This window comes from Orycteropus afer, unplaced genomic scaffold (genome assembly GCF_000298275.1).
Source record: "Orycteropus afer afer isolate SDZICR_OR568_19922 unplaced genomic scaffold, OryAfe1.0 scaffold00193, whole genome shotgun sequence".
Taxonomy (NCBI): Eukaryota; Metazoa; Chordata; class Mammalia; order Tubulidentata; family Orycteropodidae; genus Orycteropus; species Orycteropus afer.
Window position 1 is genome coordinate 6,338,709 of NW_006921780.1, and position 15,526 is coordinate 6,354,234.

Consider the following 15,526-nt stretch of genomic DNA (forward strand, 5'->3'; position numbering starts at 1 on the left):
ATATTATTGCTGATGTCAGATGGATCTTGGCTCAAAGAAAAGAATACTAGAAGGATGTTTACTTTTGTTTTATTGACTATGCAAAAGCATTATATTGTGTGCATCATAACAAATTATGGATAACATTGAGAAGAATAGGAATTCCAGAACACTTGATTGTACTCATGAGGAACCTGTACATAGACCAGGAGGCTGTCATTTGAACAAAACAAGGGAATACTGCATGGTTTAAAATCAAGAAGGGAGTGTGTTAGGGTTGTACCCTTTCACCATACTTATTCAATCTATATGCTGAGTAAACTGAGAAGCTGGACTATATGAAGAAGAATGTGGCATCAGGATTGGAGGAAGGGTCATTAACAGCCTGCAATATGCTGACGACGTAACTTTGCTTGCTGAAAGTGAGGATGACTTGAGGCACTTACTGATGAAGATTGAAGAATACAGTCTGCAGTATGGATTACATCTCAGTAAAAATAAAACAAAACTTCTCACAACTGGACCTATAAACACCATCATAATAAATGGAGAAAGGATTGAAGTTGTCAAGGACTTCACATTGCTTGGTTCTACAATTGACACCAATGGAAGCAACAGTCAGGACATCAGACGACATATAGCACTGGGCAAGTCAGCTGCAAGGGACCTCTTTCAAGTGCTGAGGAGCAAAGATGTCTCTTTGAGGACTAAGGTGCTCCTGACACAAGCCATGATATTTTCAATTGCCTCGTATACACGTGAGAGCTGGACAATGAAGAATTGATGCTTTTGAGATGTGATGCTGGTGAAAAACGCTGAAAGTACCTTGGATTGCTAAAAGAACTAACAAATCTGTCCTGGAGGAAATGCAGCCGGAAAACTCCTTGGAAGCAAAAGTGGTCAGACTTCATCTCACCTACTTTGGTCATGTTATCCGAAGGGACCATTCCTTGGAGAAGGATGTCATGCTTGGTAAGGTGGAGGGTCAATGAAGGAGGGAAAGGCCCTCAACAAGATAGGATTGATACAGTGCTGCAGTTACGGGCTCAAGTATAGAGGGAATCGTGGAGCTGGTGCAGGACTGGGTGTTGTTTCATTCTGCTGTGCATAGGGTTGCTATGAGTCGGAGGTGACTCAACGGCACCTCACAACAACAGCCATGGTTTTACATGATGTACTTTTGACATTGGTGGCTTGTAAGAGAGCTGTATGTGTTCATATATTATAAAGAGTAGGAAAATAGAAATTTTGCTAAGACAATCGCAAGATCAGTAAGCCAAGATTTTAAGACCTCTGGAGTCTTAGAAACAGAGTATGCTCATTAATTTCTATTGTTTTCTGAAAGTACAAGTTTCAAGTGTTTCAGTGAACCTGATCACCTAAATACAATTATGTGAAACTAGATAAGCTGCTTATAAAGGTTAATTGTTATTAATGGAAAAAAGCTGGACAAGCAAAATGGAGTTTTAAGAGGCATAAGATGGTATGAGTTTAAACCTGAGCCCAGCCCCCCTCAGAAGTATCATACACCCTAATTTTAAAAATCTCTTACGAACTCTCAAAACTGGTAATAGAAAGGCATTTCCTCAACCTAATACAGGGCATCTATGAAAAAGAAATCTGTCTTGGAAGAAGTACAGCCAGAATGCTCCTTAGAAGTAAGAATGGTGAGACTTCTTCTCATGTGCTTTGGACATATTATTAGGAAGGACCAGTCCCCGAAGAAGGAGGACATCATTCTTGGTAAAGTAGAAGGTGAGGAAAAGTGAGGAAGACCTTCAATGAGACTGACACAGTGACTGGATGAATGGACTCAAACATAGCAATGATTTTAAGGATGGCACAGGACCAGGTGGTATTTTGCTCTGTTGTCACTTTGAGTCAGAATCAACTTGATGGCACATAACAATATTTTTTTAAAAAAGCCTGTAGCAAATATCACACTTGATAGAGAAAGGGTGAATGGTTTTCCCCCTAAAATCCAGAACAACACAAGAGAATCTGCTCATCACTTCCAGTCAACATTGTACTAAGGGTTTCAGTCAAGGTATTAGACAAGATATAACATGCTTAGGAGCTCTGGTGGCATAGTGCCTAAGGCATCTAACTGCTAACCAGAAGGCTGGTGGTTCAAACCCACCAGCCACTCCTCAGAAGGAAAGTTGGGCAATCTACTTCCGTAGTGATACTGCCTTGGAAACCCAAGGAGGGGTCGCTATGAGTCGGGTCCAACTCGACAACACATAACAACAACAACAACATGCTTGTCTATAATGGACTATAGAATTTGATGATTGGTAGAATTGTACCCAAAATTACTGCCATAAGCTGTAATGATCAACTGAATCTATCTATCTATCTATCTATCTAAACCTCACTGCCATCAAGTCAATTCTGACTCATAGACACCTCCACTGGGTTTCTGAGGCAGAGCAGCTGGTGGCTTTAACTGGCAACCTTATGGTTAGCAATCCAATGCCTTAGGCACTATGACACCAGAGCTCCTTATCTGAATAAACATGTTATTTAAATGTGGGCCAAAATGAATTTGTTTAGTTTGAAAAAACAGCTAGAATATACAAAATTCTACAAAAGGATTACGGGGTACCTATTGTGTGCCATGCACTAGGGATGGTGATGTTGTTGATTTCCACTCACTGTACGAGACATTCCTTCCCATATGAGTTGAGTCCAGGTTAATATCTAGGATTCAGTCAATGAATGCCTTTTCTAGGCTTGACTGAGGTAAGTACTCCTGTGATCTCTAAACTCCTTTGGCACTTATTAAGAATTCCTTGATCAGATTATGTTGATTCTTCAGGGAAGGCGCTGTATATTCTATTTTGATTCTCCATAGTTTCTAATAGTTATCAGGAGTTCAATATCCTTCTATTTATTGGATTACTGAATTTGGTTCCTGCTACTTCAGCCTGACTATATGAAGATTTTTGAAGCAGAAACAGATGAATCGCCAGTTTTTGTAAGAGAGTGCACAGAACAATGCCCACCAAACCAAAAACACACTGCCATTGAGTTGATTCTCACAGAGTTTTCAACATTGTCACTCTTTAGCAGATTGCCTCATTTTTCTCCCATGAAGCAGCTGGTATGTTCTAACCTCTAAACTTTTGGTTAGCATCGGAATGCTTTAACTACTGCACCACAAGAGCTCCTTAACATTGCGCAACCACCAAACCAAACCCACTGCCATCCACTAAATTCCCACTCATAAAGACCCCCATAGGGTTTCTAAGTCTAAATCTTCATGGAAGTAGACTGCCTCATCTTTTCCCTGCAGAGCAGACGGTGGGTTCCAACCACCAATCTTTTGGTTAGAAACCGAATGCTTTGACCACAGCGCCACCAGAGCTCCTTAACAGTGCCCACAGCATCCTGAAATTCTCATATGCCAAGTTTGTTAAAATATCCGAAAGGGTTTTTCTGAGATTATTTCTCTGAGCGGAAGTTACTCTTTGAGCCATCGGTGTTTTGAATGATAGGTGCCATATTTGAGAAAGAGGAATCCGTTTCCGTGCTGTTCTTTCCATTTCACTCACAAACAGGGTGACAAATCTGTTTTCGCTACAAAAAAATAAATACTGCCTTTAGAGAAGTCTTCAAGCAACCCAACTCCCCACCTTCCCATAGTAAAGATGGCGGCACCCTGAGTGTTAGGTGCTGGCAACGTCACTTCCGTGTTTCTCTTGCGCCCTGGTCCAAGATGGCGGATGAGGCTACCCGGCGTGTGGTGTCAGAGATCCCGGTACTGAAGACTAACGCCGGTCCCCGAGATCGGGAGTTGTGGGTGCAGCGACTCAAGGAAGAATATCAGTCCCTTATCCGGGTTAGTTGTGCTTGTGGCTGACCACGTCGTAAAGGGGTTGCGGGTAATCAACCAGGTGTCCTTAGGAATAGGTTCCGTGTGAAGTCGCTTCCGGTTTTTAAGTTAACCCAAATTCATAGAGACGGGGCCATTTCGGGGCTGGGGGGCTAAGGAAGGATGGTAGGGAAGAGGTAGAAAAGACTCGGGCTTGGAGCATTGTGGGATCAGATTTTCTGGTAAAGAGCAGCAGTTCTTTTAGGGATACGCCTCCCCGGATGGTGACGTGTCTCTCTGGCTCCAGGTGTTTGCTCTCTTGGAATGGTAGGGGAGATGGTTAAAAGGACTCCCTGGGGCCCTGTGTCTCATCCACTTCGCTTTGCTCTTCCTGAGGAACACACATTAAGACTGAAAATCCAATTAGGTGTTAGTTACAGAGAATTGGGAACTCAGCTCACAGGAACAAGCAGTGTTCTCATCAAACCCTGTACTATTGGAAGAGAAGAAAATGTGTCTTCCTTGCAGTAACCTGTCTACTTCAAAGGCTAGCAGCTCTCCTGCTGCATGTAATCATTCACTCAAACACTAATTGTGAACCTAGTACCTAAGGAAGGAGTACAAAGCCCAATAACATGGAGCCTATTGAGGTAGTCACAGTGTTTATGTGAAAAAAAGAGAAGGAAAAATGGCTAGGATGGTTTGAAAGCATGGAGGAAGAGATACTTAGCCCATCGTGGGTTTGGTCTGGGAAGGGTTCCTGGAAGATATGGTACTTAAACTGAGACAAAGAGTAAATATAAGTTTGCCTGATAAAACATGAGGATAGGAGGACATTCAGGCAGAAGGTATAGCATAAAAAAGGTTGAAACGGTGTGTATGAAGAGACAAGTAGTTCAGAGTTGCTAGAGCATCATATGTGAAGCAGGGAGTTGGTAGATGAAGTTGGAGAGATAGGTTTGAGCACTTGGATTTTATCTTGGAGGCATTGAGATGTCTTTAAAGACTTTTAAACTGAGAATAACATGGTCATATTTGGGTTTAGATCAGTCACAGTAGTAGTAGAAAGGAAAATAAAATTGAAAGGGATACAATTGAAGGTAGGAGGTGAAGATGATCTAAATTAGGTGGTTATCATGAGGAGAAGAGGTAAATTTGAAAAATGCTCAGAGAATAAAATCAACAGGACATTGTGAAGGATTGGTCTGGTCAGGGATGATTCCCAAGTTCTTGGTTTTGGTGACTAAGTGAATAACATTGCCACCCTGAGATTGAGAACACAGGAATAAAAGCAGGTCTGATGGACTTTTGTGAATTCCTGGTGGAAATGTTGAGTTTGAGGTACCTGTGAAGGGAAGGTAGAAATGTCCAACATACTGTAAGATACTGGAGTCAGAAGCTCTGAGAAAAGGTCTGGACTAAAAATAAAGATTTGGGAGTCATCAGCATGTAGTACTAATCGAAACTAGAAATATATGAAGTTCTCCAGGAAGAGAGTATACCATGAAATAAGTTGTGGGCTGAGGGAAGATACTATCAGAAGCCTGAAGAAAGGTCAGGTGATGTCATTAAGTCTTTTGTGCCTACTAAAGTGAGTGGAAGGAGCCCTGGTGACGCTATGGTTAAGCGTATAGCTGCTAACTAAAAGGTCAGTGGTTTGAACCCACCAACCAGTACACAGGACAAAGGTAAAGCAGTCTGCTTCCCATAAGATTTACAGCCTTGGAAACCCTATATGACAGTTTTACTCTGTCCTTTAGGGTTGCTATAAGTTGGAATCGACTGGACAGCAATGAGTGAAGCAAGTGGAAGGCAAGCTTTCTTTTTTGTTGTTCTTGTATAATCCTCTATTTGCCAGTGTGACTTTGTCTCCAACTTTGCTTATATGAGAAAAGTTCATAAGCATACTAATAGAGAAAGTAGTTGCACACTTTTCTTTTGAGGGAAGGGAGACTGCCCTTGGCCTAAACTCCCCCCTCAAATGCCTTATTCTTTGCTTTTAGTATGTGGAGAACAACAAGAATGCGGACAACGATTGGTTCCGACTGGAGTCCAACAAAGAAGGGACTCGGTAGGCAGACCCTCTTGGGAGGTATGGGGGTGAGAGTCTTACCTGACTCAAGTAATTTGGTTCCCCAAATCCCACTTCCAGGGCTTTCCTGCTTCATTTTAGCTGTCTCCATCCCCACAACTCCAGAGCTCCCCGATCTCCATCCCACAATGAGTCCCCAGGCTAGTGGCCTGAAGCACAGTATCACTTGAGTATGGGAAGAATGGACAAATTGGACTGAGGTTTGGTCTTTGTTACAGATGGTTTGGAAAATGCTGGTACATCCATGACCTCCTCAAGTATGAATTTGACATCGAGTTTGACGTGAGTGTGAAGGCTGGTAGAAGGGGAGAGATTGGGTGATTGTTAAGCCAAGCTCATTTGGAGGGAAAAAAGAAAACTGTTTAAATGAGAGGGGAGACCTTAAGTTTGAAGCAAACGTGGGTTACAGTTATCTACATGTCCAGAATTCTGGTATACATATATGCTTCTTGGGAAGTTTAGGAGCTCTGGTAGTATAGTGCCTAAGGCATTTGACTGCTGGCTAGAAGGCTGGCGGTTCACACCCACCGGCCACTCCTTGGAAGGAAGGTTGGGCAATCTACTTCAGTAGAGATACCACCTCAGAAACCCAAGGATGTGTCACTGTGAGTCAGATCCAACTCAATGGCAGTGAGTTTGGTTTTGTTTTTTTGGGGGGGAAGTTTGCTGAACATGTTCAGTTCCACCAAGAAATAGGTATATATAATTAGATTAGTTCTTTTGTATCCTGATTCTCTTTTTCATTAAGCCTTTATAATTCCTCCAGATTCCTATTACATATCCCACTACTGCTCCAGAAATTGCAGTCCCTGAACTAGATGGAAAAACAGCAAAAATGTACAGGTAGGATTGAATAGGAGATGGGAAAGGGGCAAAAACCTTAGGGAAGAACTCTGGGAGGCAGAAGATTTTCCCAGAATGTGCTGGCCTAGCGGTGCTCCAGGTCTCCCTCTGCCAAGCCTGTGCAAAGTACTTAGCTGACCTTGTTCTCAATTCTGATCACTAGTAGTCTTCCTGTTTTCCCAAGAGACAGCTGTGCTTTATGGTAAACCTTACATGTCAAGTACCTTCCTTCTCACCTTCTCATAGGGGTGGCAAAATATGCCTGACTGATCACTTCAAGCCTTTATGGGCCAGGAATGTGCCCAAGTTTGGACTAGCTCATCTCATGGCTCTGGGGGTAAGTTTGGTGTACTTGGTATATAATGGGGTGCGAGGTGGGGGAGGCCCTGAGAGCTATAAGAAAAGTAGTTGAGAATCAAGAAGAAATAGGAGTTTTGTCTTTTGGACATGTCTTCTCTCCCCGCCCCCCAACTGATCCCCTCTTCAGGAAGGAGCTTCTGTGAGACAAGAGGTGTTGACTGGATGTTAGTAATCACAGGCTCTCCCTTGTATTGCAGCTGGGTCCATGGCTGGCAGTGGAAATCCCGGATCTGATTCAGAAAGGTGTGATCCAGCATAAAGAGAAATGCAACCAATGAAGGATCAAGTCACTGAGGCAGGACAGAGGGACCTTTGATAGGCTAGGTTTCTGTTTTCTTGTTCATCAGTTTTCGTACTCATCCAACTGCTTCCCCTGTCCCCCTCCACTCCTAGTTGTTACTAAGTAGTGGCAGCAAGCATTGCTGGGGGTAAAAACAAGACAAAACAGTATTACTACTGAGCTTCTAAGTTAGGCTGCATATTGAAGGGGAAGACTTGGACCTTGGAAAAACCGGGGACAATTTAGAGCCCCTCTTTAGGTGAAGCAATATTAGATCCTGCAGGGATAGGGGTAATTGAAAGTGGGGAGGGGACATAGCCTTTTTGGTTTCTGGAGACAACCGTCAATAAAAGCTGCTTTCTCTGGTGGCCTGGCCTTCTTATTGGTGTCTGTTAACAGAATGTTATCAGGCTATGCTCCCTGAGAGGAGGGGTGAAGCCAAGGATGCACTGGGCAGGAGCTGGAGAATGAAGGGAATTCTAACTGCTCTCCTTACTGCTGAGATCTGCCTTTATCTTTTGCTGTGAACTATGCTTTGCCCTATTGCTTTGGACTGCGAAGAGCCTGAGGTTTTTGCAGAGCCTACACTTCTTGCCCTCCAGTGATCTTGCCAGCTGTATGTAGAGTGCTGGATGCTTCTCCACTGGTCTGCAGGCTGGACCCAGGTCCTGCAGTTTCCCATAAGCACATACCTGCAATCTTGGCAAAATCTATGCTGCAACCCGGGGGGCCATACTATAATGATCGTATCTACATCCCTAAACGCTATGAGATGGGGCGACAGGACCCTATATCTCAGAGACTTGCATTGGAGCAGTGATTTAAAGACCATTCTTGGCAGCGTTGGGAACTGCTGGTCCTAACGTTGGCAGCGTTTCCATGGTGTTGGCCTTGGAGCCAAGGGGGCGGGTTCACGCAAGCGCCAAGGGAGCAGGTGGGCGGATTCCGCGTGTGGGTGCGCAGGCGCTTTGAGAGACGGTGAAGCCGGCGGCCCGGCGCCGGGCGGGACCAACAAAGATGGCGGCGGCGCCTGCGGCGGGAGCGATCTGGGCGGCAGCTGCGGCTGAAGCTGCAGCGGGGCCCGCGGGGGGGCTGCACGGGGGTAGGAGGGGGTGGCCCTGAGCTGGGGCCTGGCCCCGGCTGGCCTCCCCCGCTGCCTCACCGGGGGACAGGTACGGGCTGGGGCGTTAATGGCGTTGGGGGGCTGAGGAAAGGCTGCTCCAGACCCAGTAGCCCAAGAGGACGCCCTCCACAAAGGCAGAGGCGCGGTGGGGCCCAGCGAGGCCTGGGAGAACTGGGCTGGCGGGACAGCATCCTTGGACCGTGGGGAATACGCCGCCGGACCCCGCAGCCAATCAGCGGCCTCGGCCTTTCTGCCCTCGAGGGGGGCGGACCCGGCTAAAGCACTGCTGGGGTGGGAGAGCTGCAGCAGATATTAGGGGTCAAGGAATTGAGCGTCCTCCATCCCCGACTACATCCCCCTTACCCAGGACACCACTTCGGTGGGGGTGGGGGAAGGGAATGGATCTCAAGTCACCCGTTTAGTGGGCTTCCTTTGCAGCACGGAGGGGCAGGTTTCTGAGGGTGGAAGGCTCTTTTGGGCTCTTCTCCTTGCATCCACACCCCCATATTGCCAGAGGTCCTAAGGGACCAGGGTCACATCCCACTTGACTAGACAGGTATAGAGGCCTTTGTCATGAGTTTCTGAGGACAGTGGAGATAAGGATTATCACTGGTTTTTCACTAAAGCTGTGTTCTGTAGAGAGGAGTAAGAGATACAGAAAGGATCAAAGTTATGGACTGCTTATCATTCATTTATTTACTCAATAGATACTAAGTATTTATTTACTTTGTGCTGAAACACTATTGGAGGTACTGGGAATACTATAACTGAAATGATAGACTTGGTTCCTGCACTCAGAGCATGTAGAGGTTAGTATGGGAGCCTAGTTCCCGCCTCCCTCTGTACTCAAATGCTGACCATCTCTTCTCCTCCCAGGTCCAGCCTGTGGTGTCCACAATGCCCCAGGCCTCTGAGCACCGCCTGAGCCGAACTCGAGAGCCACCTGTTAATGTCCAGACCCGGGTGGGATCCAAGCTACCACTTGCCCCTCGGGCCCGCAGCAAGGAGCGGCGCACCCCAGCCCCTGGGCCAAGCCCTATGTTTCGACCTCTGCCTCCCCGGCCAGGTCCCCCTGAGGAACGGCTCAAGAAATTGGAGCTGGGACAGGGACGAACCTCAGGCCCTCGTCCCAGAGGCCCCCTTCGGGCAGATCATGGGGTTCCCCTGCCTGGCTCACCACCCCCAACTGTGGCTCTGCCTCTCCCGTCTAGGACCAACCTAGCTCGTTCCAAGTCTGTGAGCAGTGGGGACTTGCGCCCAATGGGGATTGCCTTGGGAGGGCACCGTGGTGCTGGAGAGCTGGGGGCTGCACTGAGCCGCTTGGTACTTCGGCCTGAGCCACCCACTTTGAGACGCAGCACCTCTCTCCGCCGCCTTGGGGGCTTTCCTGGGCCTCCCACCCTGCTCAGCATACGGACAGAGCCCCCTACCTCTCATGGCTCTTTCCACGTGATATCTGCCCGCTCCTCTGAGCCTTTCTACTCTGAAGACAAGATGGTGAGGACTTGCTAGTATGTGTGGCCTTCATGCCCATGTTCCTCCATGCCCCAAACTTTCTTGCCAGGATACATCTTTCCTGCCTTCCTTATCCATGATTTCCCTTCTCAGCCCATCATTGCAGCAGTTTGGACTCTCCTTTCCCTTACTTAATGAAGTACCATTGAGCCTCATAGACCCATTTCTGGGTTGTCCATGACTCCCCAGCATGGTGTGTTGTTTGAGTCCCCAGGGAATTAACCCAACTATTTAGAATTCTTTTTTGAGTCCCTAGGCTCTTTCCCTTGGTGTACCCTCTCCCTTTGGACTCTGCTGGAGCCTAATTAATCTCTGGAGCTGCAGAGAGATGGACTCAGAATAGCTGAGCTACTGTGGTTGCCTGTTTCCCGAGCTAAGTGAGCTAGGCTGATCACAGTTAGAGCCAGCAGGAAAGGGTGCAGGAAGGGGCCACGGGGGCAGGAGGGGGCCTTGGGGGCAGTAAGGTAGGGGTAGGGAGCAGCTGGGCAGCCATGCCTGTGCTTGGGGAATTGCCCCAGGAACTGCAACGCAGGCTAGCTTGGCAGAGGAGTAAGTGGGGAGCAGGTGGGACAGCTGTGGCTGAGACTGTGGTACATTCAGCTGTGATGGGCTTACTGTTCATGGCCAGTGAGGTAGGGAGACCAGAATATTAAGTGAGGGGAAAAAGGGTAGAGTTTGGTGGAGAACCATGTGGGGTGGGGGAGGCAGTGGGCAGCACACTGTTGAAAGGTTAAAGTGCCGGGTGGGGTATGTGAGAACCTGCTGATTGTAGTTTCACCTTCCAGGCTCATCACACGCTGCTTCTAGGCTCTGGTCATGTTGGCCTCCGAAATCTGGGGAACACGGTGAGAGCTATTCTCCTATTCTTCCACGCCAAAAGGAATGTGAAATGGTGCTAGAAGTAGGGAGCATGTGGAGGAAGCTGCTGACTTGGGGAAGGGGTGTGAAAGGAGAGCATTGAAGCTCTTACGCTTCTGGGGCACCGGTCTAGAGAGATAATGGCAGTGTCCCTACCATTCCCCAGTGCTTCCTAAATGCCGTGCTACAGTGTCTGAGCAGCACTCGGCCTCTTCGGGACTTCTGTCTGCGAAGGGACTTTCGGCAAGAGGTGCCTGGAGGGGGTCGAGCCCAAGAGCTCACTGAAGGTGCGCTCCTTTCAAATTTCCATTATCCTTCCTCCTTGCAGGTTAATCTGTCAGTACTGCTGGCCTCAACCCTTTAATTTGGCTTTCATTTTGTATCCCAGTGCCTAGTTTCTTAGCGGTTACATCCCACCCCCTGAGTGTTCTTTTGCTTGTCTCTTTCAGTAATTAGCTTTTGTTTCCTTTCCCCACTCTACCCCAATAGCCTTTGCAGATGTGATTGGTGCCCTGTGGCACCCTGACTCCTGTGAAGCTGTGAATCCTACTCGATTCCGAGCTGTCTTCCAGAAATATGTTCCCTCCTTCTCTGGATACAGGTGGGAGACCTGGAGAGTATGGGATTTCTCTCCTGCCATGTCTGGGGGTAGGGCCAAGCAGGGGCCCTGGCAGCAGTGTTCTCAGCCTTGAGATGTCCTTCATCCGGGAAGGAGGACTGATGTTTGGGCAGGAAATAGTGTCTCTAGACAGAGTGTCCTAGTCCAGAGACTAGGAGGGACTCATTTACCCATATTCTCTGTCTGGCTATAGCCAGCAGGATGCTCAAGAATTCCTGAAGCTCCTCATGGAGCGGCTACATCTAGAAATCAACCGACGAGGCCGCCGGGCTCCCCCAATCCTGGCCAACAACCCAGCTCCCTCACCACCCCGTCGAGGAGGGGCTCTGCTAGAAGAACCTGAATTAAGGTAAGGGTCGCTCCCCCTCCCTCTTCTCCCCATAGTTAATCCACAGCGTTCATCCTGAGCTAGTCAAAACTGAGGATGCAGGGTTCAGGGAAACCCTTCAGTTTAGGAAATGGTTTGAGAAGCAGTGCAGAGGAAGAGGGGGAGGGAGGCTGAGGGGTACAGATGGAGCAGAGGAAAATGCTAAGGATGCCACCATATTGAAGGAGGAGGAAATAATTAATTTACATGGGGCATAAAGGATTTGCAGCCAGGTGGGGGAAGATAACATATTCCATGTCTACATTTCTTCTCCTCTCACTTTGGTTTTCCTCAGAAAAGTCTCTGAAGCATTATTCCTTTTGACTCTTCCTTGAAATTGAGGGAAGGAGCTGGGGTTGGGTGGGCTCTGTGGGTTATTTCAGTGATGTAGGGAGCACTCAGTGTTCCTGCTGTCTCATGGGTGCTCCCCACTTCTCTTGATCTGTGGTAGTGATGATGACCGAGCCAACCTAATGTGGAAGCGTTACCTGGAGCGAGAAGACAGCAAGATTGTGGGTATGGAGCGGGGCAGAGCAGTGAGGGAAAATGAATGTGTGGGGTGTGCAGACACAGAAGAAAAAATAAATATTGTCAAAGGGGGTGGGAAACAAGACTAGATGATGAAAATGTGGAAATATACAGAGTTTGCTAAAAGTGTTGGTGGTGGGAAAGATGGGAATCTAAGAAAGCATCCTAGATATCCAATGATGAATTTTTCTCCTGCCTCTTTGCTTCTGTCTAGACCTGTTTGTGGGCCAGTTGAAAAGTTGCCTCAAGTGCCAGGCCTGTGGGTATCGCTCCACAACCTTCGAGGTTTTTTGTGACCTGTCCCTGCCCATCCCCAAGGTGGGATTCCAGAGAATTCCAGGGGTGGATGGGACATGGGTTCTGTGATCCAATCCTACCCACCCCCAAAGTATGGGAGGGAACCCTGAGGGGGACTGCAGCAGCATGGAAGTTTGAATGATTGAGAAGAGTTGGAAAAGGGAATTCAGGACACACTGACCCTTCCTTCCCCTTTTCCCCCCAGAAAGGATTTGCTGGGGGCAAGGTATCTCTGCGAGATTGTTTCAACCTTTTCACCAAGGAGGAAGAGCTAGAGTCGGAGAATGCCCCAGTATGTGGGAGTTCATAAGGGATATAATAAGGGTGGGAAACCTGGGGGAACTCCATGTAGGTAAAAGAGGTTGCATGATGCCTTGGTATAGGGATTAATATTTATATGTCTGGGTTTGTGTTGAAGTCTTAGAGGTATTCTTTTACTCCCAGGGCAAAAGGGAGTGGCCCAAATGATACAGAAGTAATGGGGAGCAAGTGAATTTGTATGTGTGTCAGAAAAGCTAATTTGAGGGAAGGAGCACATTAATACTACTACTTAACATTCATCTAGGTGTGTGATCGATGTCGGCAGAAAACACGAAGTACCAAAAAATTGACAGTACAAAGATTCCCCCGAATCCTCGTACTCCATATCCTAACCCTCAAATTCTTACTTCTCCTAGGATACCTCCCATCTAGTCTCTGCCCTCTTTCTTCCTGTTTACAGAGGCTGGCCACTTGGGAATTTAATTTTCCTTAGGAATAAACCTACCATCCCACTTTTCTCCACCATGCTTCTAGTATATCTTGGGAGAGGGGAGAGAGTGGCATTCAAGATGATAGTCTCCGTCAGAGGCTTCCTCAATGCTCCTTAACCACAGCTTAGATCTGAATCGATTTTCTGCCTCACGTGGCTCCATCAAGAAAAGTTCAGTAGGTGTAGACTTCCCGCTGCAGCGACTGAGCCTAGGGGATTTTGCCAGTGACAAAGCAGGTGAGTATGCAGGGAAAGGTCCCGAGGAGCCCTCAGAGAGGGGCACAGCTCTGAGAGTAGAAGTTGATCATCTCTTACCCCACAGGAAGCCCCATATACCAGCTTTATGCCCTTTGCAATCACTCGGGCAGTGTCCACTATGGCCACTACACAGCCCTGTGCCGGTGCCAGACTGGTTGGCATGTCTACAATGACTCTCGGTGAGAACAGCCTCCTACCCAACTCCTGCCCTATTCCCAATGTGGCCTTGACTTTCCCCTTCTGTGAAGCCTCAGGAGAACAGGGTGTCTAGTAAAAAGATCAGGTCTCTCCTGATCTCTTCCTGGGTGCTCAGGGGTTGTCTTGTAGAAGGAGAGAATATACAGGAATGATCAAACCCCTTCCCCATCTCTCTTCCTAGTGTCTCCCCTGTCAGTGAAAACCAGGTGGCATCCAGTGAGGGCTACGTGCTGTTCTACCAACTGATGCAGGAGCCACCCCGGTGCCTGTGACACTCCCTTTAAGCCCCAGCACCTGTGAATCCCTTGACACCCTTAAGCCCCAGACTCCCCATTTACCTCAGAGACGTCTATTTTTGTGTCTTTTTAATCGGGGAGGGGGGAGGGGGTGGTTGTAGCTCCCATTATTTTTTTTATTAAAAAATATCCTTCCACCTGGAGGCTCCTTGTCTCCTAGCCCCATGTACAGAATTCACCAGACCCCTGCCCATGTACAGCCCCCAGTCCCTCTGCAGTCTCACTTTTTGTGAATAAATTTATTAAGAAAAGGTGATATTCTTGTATTTGTGCTTGGTGGGATGAGGTGGGGGATATCCAACTGGGCTGAGTTGGAGTCTTCTTGGCCCCCAGTTCCCTCTCCGAACAGATGGGGGCGCTCTCAACCGTGGGGGGTTTAATAAACATGTTGAAATCCCGTGTGTCCCCAAGCAGTGAAAGTTTAGTATTAGGAGGAAAAGAGGAAGGCAAACTTGAGTCTTGTGAATGCAGGGATGCCTGTATTGCTAGCGTTGGGGGCTTTCCCTTGAGGGCGAGGCACCCAAGGACCCCTGTTGACAAACATTGGGTACGTTGCCCGGTGGCCCTAGTTCCCGTAGGCCCGGTCTGTTGCTAACATCAAGGAGCTGTTTATGGAGCCGCCTCCCCACGGACCGGCTCCAGTGTCCCTATCTCCTCTCTTTACAACCAAAGCTCACGGGGCCCTCCCTCCAGGGTTCTCAACCTAGCTGGGTCTGGGAAGCTTAACCTGGGGAGTGCCAACTGTAGGATTCGGCTTTCGCCGCTCTGACCCCAAGGAGTCATGTGGCAGATAATGTCACTCACTCCAGCAGGGCACTGAACCGGTTAATATCCAGCTCTAAATAACCCACTTTTACAGCTGCTGTAGTTCCGCCCCTGCTAGGAGAGTCATTGCCAGTTGAGCGCTTTCATTGGTGAATGTGATTCGGGGCCTTCAAAGACCCACCAATCCAGGAGGAAAAATAGCATGAGGCGCGTGCGCAAAAATAGAAGGGACGGAGAGTCGGAAAGACCGAAAGGGTTGGGGACGGAAGTAGTGGAAGTGGGAATAGTGGACTTGAAGCGCTAGCTGGCAAAGGGAGGCGTAGGAAGTAGAACGCCTCAGGACCTGGGAAGCGGCCAGTCCCTCCAGGAACCCTGCGAGGGTAGATAGCGTGGGTGTGGCCCTTATCTGCCTTCCAGCGGAGCGCTGGCCGGGTGAGATCCTGGGGCTGTAGACCACTGCCTCCTCCTCCCTCATTTTCTCTGTCCCGCCCTACCTCTCTTGGATGAGTCCTGACTCCTGCGTTAGTTTCACCTAAAGCAGTAAGGGGGTGAGAGTGAAACGCGGAACTGGTGAGGCTTC

The 15,526-nt window shown here is 48.0% G+C and overlaps 2 protein-coding genes across 2 annotated transcripts; both read left to right on the forward strand.

The window, feature by feature from the left end:
• The first annotated feature begins 3,700 nt into the window (after nucleotides 1–3,700).
• Nucleotides 3,701–7,369, forward strand: UFC1 (ubiquitin-fold modifier conjugating enzyme 1). The gene is made up of 6 exons (XM_007947729.1): nucleotides 3,701–3,823; nucleotides 5,800–5,867; nucleotides 6,107–6,170; nucleotides 6,655–6,731; nucleotides 6,978–7,068; nucleotides 7,289–7,369. Exons 1-6 carry the CDS (start codon nucleotides 3,701–3,703, stop codon nucleotides 7,367–7,369), a joined length of 504 nt encoding a protein of 167 aa, XP_007945920.1.
• A 1,241-nt stretch (nucleotides 7,370–8,610) lies between these two features.
• USP21 (ubiquitin specific peptidase 21) lies at nucleotides 8,611–14,157 on the forward strand. Its single transcript, XM_007947730.2, has 13 exons — nucleotides 8,611–8,628; nucleotides 9,371–9,991; nucleotides 10,795–10,854; nucleotides 11,034–11,154; nucleotides 11,357–11,468; nucleotides 11,680–11,835; nucleotides 12,305–12,369; nucleotides 12,596–12,699; nucleotides 12,884–12,970; nucleotides 13,244–13,322; nucleotides 13,559–13,666; nucleotides 13,752–13,866; nucleotides 14,067–14,157. The coding sequence occupies exons 2-13, from the start codon at nucleotides 9,392–9,394 to the stop codon at nucleotides 14,155–14,157; spliced, it is 1,698 nt and encodes a 565-aa protein (XP_007945921.1). The 5' UTR covers nucleotides 8,611–8,628; nucleotides 9,371–9,391.
• Nucleotides 14,158–15,526: the final 1,369 nt, after the last annotated feature.